The 6570-nt window shown below is 36.1% G+C and overlaps 1 protein-coding gene across 2 annotated transcripts in view; it reads right to left on the bottom strand.

Moving 5' to 3' along the window:
• Positions 1-954: 954 nt before the first annotated feature.
• Positions 955-6570, bottom strand: part of wge (BAH domain and coiled-coil containing protein winged eye) — a 264314-nt gene continuing 258698 nt past the window's right edge. For both annotated transcript variants that reach the window (XM_088224224.1, XM_088224225.1), the window contains exons 10-13: positions 5547-6487; positions 3364-3549; positions 2269-2433; positions 955-1671 (exon numbers count right to left, since the gene is read on the bottom strand). In XM_088224224.1, the coding sequence (XP_088080350.1) occupies positions 1459-1671; positions 2269-2433; positions 3364-3549; positions 5547-6487 (1505 nt within the window). In that variant the 3' untranslated portion in view covers positions 955-1458. The remainder of the gene's footprint in view (positions 1672-2268; positions 2434-3363; positions 3550-5546; positions 6488-6570) is intronic.

Here is a 6570-nt window from a genome sequence, read left to right as displayed (position 1 = left end):
TTACAAAAGAATTAAATTTATATTTTACATGAAACGTAAGGATGCATACTAAACATGATCATTTTACAGTATGTAATTATATCCGACAGATTTATTCCTAAGTAAATAGGCGAAAATCTCGCTTTCATCATATTGTCAACAGTGAGGTTATTGGCAAAGTTGATATTTTGGAGAATTCGGTAGCGAAAACCACATCTCCGGAAAAAGAAGGAAATAACACCTCGGAAATAATGTGAAAAGCGCATTATATACTTATACAAAACATTATATTTTCATTCAAATATTAAGTTACTTCTGTCCGAAATTTCCACTCCCTCAATCTTAAACCGATATGATTCTATTAGCAAACATCTACGATTTCTCAATCTCATATATATCCCTGTATTCATTGCACATTGGATTCTGATAAATCCATTTGTGCGCCAACACTTACGCAATATGTATGTTCATACAAAATTTGTAAAAAAACCCTCTATCTAATCCAGTCCTTTTCTCCTCAAACCTATCCAAACATCTGTAAATCCATACAAAAATATAACTCATCATCCCTCGCTTTCTGAGACAATGTTTCATAAGTACAACTACGCTTAAGGTTCTATTTCCTTACGATCAAATATAAAGCGCTAATTAAGTTAGATACTATGTACACGGATCCAAATTCATGTACATCTGCGATTATGTACAATGTACATACTTTATAATAATGTTTACGTTCAGAAGCAATGGTTATCTGTATGATTGATATTTTACGTGAGAAAAATACAACACATAGGCCAAAAACATTTTTATGGAATTATCAAAAATTCAAAAAAATACTTAAATGCTGGATACATAAAGTCTTACTTATTTAGGTACTTACTCATCTAAGATAATGGGTTTTCCTTAAACACACAAAATATAAACTACATAATAGTATTATGATTTTATCGTTTGCTGGAAGATGTTTTTTAATCATTTTCTTTTTATTCGAATGTCAAAAAACTACAGTTTGGACAAATTTGAAAGTGCATCGGAAAATCCCATCGCTCACTAAATATACAACACTGAGTACACACACAAACTAAGGATTCACTTAAGTTGTATTCTAATATTACGGGAATCACAACTATAATTTGTACATATGCATCTTTGTTTTTAATTAAATATTTTGTCAGTTGAACATATGTAATTCCAACAGAGTAACACCTTAAATTCAAGTATACTTGAATTAATCTAACACAAAGATATTAAAATTGTCAAATTCAACAAATCTCTTAGGACATATTAAGTACCTGATGTTTTAAAGACATATTTTTTAAATTCTCACACAGCATTGTACTTTGCAGATTTGGAGAGTAAATTAATATCAAAAAATGACAAAAGCGACCATTTCATTCATACAAAATGAATAAAATTGCTCCATATTATTAAATACCTGGTATTTCATGTACCGGGAACATATAAGGTAGCAAGAGTAATTTATTCCGAAGCAAAGGGAATATCAGGTTCCATGCGTAAAGTCTGGTGAGTTGGGTCGTAGTGTCCTGCGAGGTAGTACATGTCATTGTTGTCGCACTTCTGTGGCTGGTTGGATACACGAATCTGGTACTGGGCAAGGGACAACACTTCGCAGCGGTGAGATATCGTCTGGACATCGTTTTCGTCCGTGTGAGGAGACTCGAATAGTCCACCCTGGAAAAATATGTAAAGGTTATTGAGGTGGCTACTTTTTATCACAGAAGCCTATTTAAAATACGAAAGAGAAATACGTAAGTTTTAATTTGACATTGAGCGCGGAGTAAAGTTTGACAGGTAAGACATCACAATTTGGCGGTTAAGATTTGGATATTCGAGGTAGTACAGCCTGCTTAGCAATCATATTTAACACATTAAATTCATGAATATTTGAAAAGGTTAGTCAAAAGAATATGAAGTGGAGAGTGGTTTGATGAACAGGTATTTGAATATAGGTTTTTTGTCACTCGCCCGCAGATGTTTCCTCGAATACTACGCAAAAAAGACAACAAATCAAATAAATTGAAGTCTTGCATTCCCCTTTTCCCTACACTGAAATTGAACAGAATTTGTTTTTGTTTTTAAGAAAGAGTATCAGAAAGAAATTTTCTATGTATGTTTCCCATAGCAATTCCTTCCTCTGTCTATTTTCGGTTCAAGATGAACAAAACTGTTTTGCGCCATAGACAAATGTATTCCAGGTACCATGGACACATTTCTTCTAGTTTATTTAGTTATTTATGCGAGTAAATGGCAACAAATTGGCAGACTTACAGGTGTAGCCAGAGTAGCCGGGCAGCCGACGGTCTCCTCGGGGTGGTAATACCAGCGCACCTTGACAGCCATACTCCCCTGCCAGCCCTCCCACAGGGACTCCACCTGCCCGATGTAAGGCCGGTCAGGACGCCCGGTAGACAGGAACACTGCAGAATCACCCACCTGCAAATATCAACACAAACATTGTTCATGGGCCAAAAATAAATGCTGGCTAGTGAAATTTAAAAAGTCTATACATCAAGTATATTGCAAGTGGATGACATACAGACTAGAAAATCTGTTATGCAGAAAAGTAGCCAAAAACTTAAATGCACGCAAGGATCCGTGGAAAGACAGATGCTCTGTGCATGTCTGAGAGACAGAATAAGAAATAAAGAAATTAACGGCCGAACCAGAGTTGTAGGTATCATGAATCGTACAGAAAAATTAAAATGGCAGTGAGCAGGACACTAGTGAGACAAAATAATGACATGTGGACACCTGGAATAATAAAATGTAGACCATGGGCGAACAAAAGGGTTGTTGGAAGGCCCCTAACAAGATGGGCTGACGAAATTGCCTCGATATCTGGTAGAACATGGATGAAAAAAATGGAGGATAGAAGTGGGAACTTTTGGAAAAGGCCTTTATCCAGCAGTGGAGAGAACAAGGCTGAAGAAGTGAAATTTTCAAAAAAAAATTCAGAAAGTATATGTGTCATTTTTGTTCTTTTTACAGTACATTGATTAAAACTGCTTATTTTATTAAATGTAAGCGGAATTAGGCTTCAACTTTTAATAGGTGACATTTTATGGTTCATTTTAATACATTTTAAGGAGTACTTAAGTTGAACTTTTTTTTAAAAAAAGCAGAATTTTCATCTTTCTCTATAAAGAACAAATATGACAAACGCGATGTTGTTAGGTAAATGACAAAAGTACCGTCCGGGTCCGGACGGATGAAAAATACAGTTCTGTTTAAACCCCGCTTGAGTGTTATTAAATCGATAGCTACACTCATATAAAAATCCTAAAAAAGGAAATCAAATAGAGATGAGTTATTCGCCCCATCATTGAAGTACATAATTGAGAGATTGATTGATGCAACACTCACATTGATGATTTCCTGGCCCCTCTGTATGGAGCGGTAGAAGCACTTGCGGGCGCGGCCTCGCGCCTGAGGGCGACGGTGGCCAGCCCCCCTCCAGCCCCACAGCTGGGCCCCCGCCGGCAAGAAAGCGGCCATCTTGCTGCCCCCGCCGCACTCCGAAGCGGACGAGCTGGAGCGCTTCTTCGGCTTCTGCAAACCAAAACACCGAGCCGGGTTAGAAATGAAGTACTAAAATTTTAACAAAAAGTATTTTGTAACAGTATTGTGAGATGTCCCCGACCTTTGATTTGGAAAAAACTGGATTTTAATGTAGATAGACTTGCAATTCTAGATAGTTTGCGCTTGCAATTCTCCACCTGAGTACCTACGGCCTGTTGTATTGCTATAAACTGTAGCTAACTTCGTGATTGATAATCATAAAATGGTTTTTCTCCGTATATAAGCAGGTGACGTACATGAGCCTATTGCAGGCGAAGTGAACTAACTGACATTTTATAAGTGAAGTGAACTCGTTGCTTTTACAGTAGAACTCCGTTTATCCGAACTCCAGTCATCCGGATGGCCAAATATCAGGGGGAAAAAATGAAAGGAAATGTTACAATAACAAATAAAAAAGGAAACTGGCGGCCAGTGCGTTTCTTCGTCAAAGCAATAAACTTTGCTGGACATGTTTAAGTCATTTTCATGTGATAAGTCTGGCACTCATTAATCCAAATAATTGGAGTTTTCTGTTTTACATTTCTGTAATCAGTATAATCCGAAAACCTTTGTTTCCTGGTTCGTTCTGTACAAAACATCCCAAGCGGTTGCATACTTCACCGCCTCTGTAGGCAAACTGCAAACAACAGATCATAAAATACGCAATATATTCAAGGTCCTCCTAATATATTTATTGATTGCATATACTGCCTAAGCCAATTATAACATTTATATGAAGAAACGTACTTGCATGTATAAGAAACTGAACAAAAAGAACATAAAACTATGAAGCAAAGACAAACAAGGACAATAAAATAATGGTAGAACATATAAGACTTCGAGCTAAACCATGCCAATGCATCTTCATCCCACACTGTTTTAGTGGCGAAGAGATCTACGAAAAGCCGGAAGATCTATCCCAAAGAATTCCAAGTTGTGTGACGAATCAACTAATCTACACATTCTGGACATTGGGGCTTAAAAACAAAAGTTGTTATTAGAAGATTTGATAAATGACAGATTTTGACATATGATGACACAGTTGGGAACATAAAAAGAAATTAATTGCAACAGAGATAAAACATCACTAGGTATTTTGAAAATGCTTATAAGGTCCATCTCAGTTCATATTATATAGGTTTATTATATTTCCTCTATTTTGTCATTTTTTCTCTTATTAGATACATGTAAGAAAATAATTATATTATTCCAAAATTGCAGTGATCTTTCCACGCTCCAGTTAAGATTACTGTAAACTTATTTGGATTTTTAATGGATAACATACTAAAGTCAGTTCATTATTACAAGAATTTCCAAATAAACAAACCAACCGCGTGATATCCGACGGAGAATGGCCTATTTCGCACATATCATCTTAATCTAAATGGCACGGTAAAATAATAGTGGATAGACATTTATTAGATTCGTAAGTACGTATTTAAATTTGATAATATTTATACATTTTTTATAAAACTCCATAGTTAATGACTTTAATAAAAATATCAATAAAAAAAGCCTCGGTTAATATATTTTTTTTAAATAAAAATATTAGCATTTTTACAATTTACACAAATATTTCAATTTTGGTGACCATTTTCAACGAGTTTTAAAAAACTCACTATTAGAAAATGGAAATCAAGTTGGGGTAGAGTGGGGTTCGAACCTCGGACCTCTGATCCATGAGTTAAATTTAGCGAGTACTCTCAGGTAAAAATCCTGCAAAAGGAAATCAACTGGAGATTAGTCGGTCTTATGGCGTAATGGTAATTGCGTTTGCCAGGCATTAAATAAATAAATAATTGTAAAACAATAAATGTCGATCCACTGTATTGTATTTTATCATGCTGTGGAGTGAAATGAGCCAGTCTCCATGAATGTACGGTGGTTAAAATTACAGTAAATTATTTTGGATTTTTAATGGGTAATTTACTAGACAGATTTTAAGAGAAATTATTTTTTTTTTTAAAACAATGCATGATATTCCTTACCTTAACATCTTTCTTTGTTGCCAATTTATTGCCTTTGTTGAAGGCTGAATCATCGCCCTCCTCCTCAGCGTCGCCGGCTTCTAAATTGTCAATACTGATCCCGCTGTCTTTCAAGTTTTCTTTTTTGATTTTATTTCCTTTAGTGTTGGTTATTTTAATTTTCTTAACCAAAGAACCCCCCGGCTTATCTGCGTTAGTCGACCCGGGGTTTGTTGAAAATTCCAAGCATCCGTTTTGTTCAACGACGTCCGTAACGGTTATCTTCTTTCCTTTCTTCATTTTCATGGACTTGGCAAACAGAGACTTTTTGATCAACTTGACAGGCGGTTTCTTTTTTATTGTTGGTTTTGTACCTTCCGTCTTTGTAACATTCTCACTCGAGTCTTTGGCAGAAATTTTCAAGTTTGTCGTATCCAAACTACTGGATAAGTTGACAGTGACATCTTTTATTGTGAAGAAAGGCGATTGGCTTAAAGCGGTAGCGAGCATCGCGCTCCTGGTTGGGTCTTCACTGGAAGAACCGGAATGCTCCTTGGAACTGGAATGATGGTGCCTCTTATGTTTCTTGTGATGTTTTTTGTGATGTTTCCGATGTTTGCAGTGATCATCGCAACACTTGTGCTTTTTCTTCTTCTTCCTGATGAAGTCCTGGTTGGAGTTTTCATCGCCACTTCTGGGAATTAACTTTTTGAGCTTTTCCTTCTTGTGCTTCTTTAACCTCTTCCTCTCCCTGTGGCTAAACTCGGCTTCTAGTTGTGACTGCTCGGAATTAGATACAAATGTATCTAATCCATTACCGACCTTAGGTATCTGAGTGGAGACATTTAATTCTGTGGAGGTAGTTGAACTCACGGAAGTATTCACCTTTTTGTCTTCTGTGCTGTTGACACTTGTTTGCCGTCGTCTCTTGCTTAGTGTCAACAGAGGATTTAAATCGTATTCTGTAAAATAACAACGAAAACAAAATTATTATTCCAAATTCTTTACTTCATAACTTATCCTACACGCGGAACTGAGAGCGTAC

Source organism: Micrasema longulum, unplaced genomic scaffold, assembly GCF_059751315.1.
Source record: "Micrasema longulum isolate JH-2025_06_02 unplaced genomic scaffold, ASM5975131v1 h1tg000273l, whole genome shotgun sequence".
In the NCBI taxonomy this organism is placed as follows: domain Eukaryota; kingdom Metazoa; phylum Arthropoda; class Insecta; order Trichoptera; family Brachycentridae; genus Micrasema; species Micrasema longulum.
The sequence above is the reverse complement of the archived record's forward strand: the minus strand, read 5'-3'. Positions and strand labels throughout refer to the sequence as shown.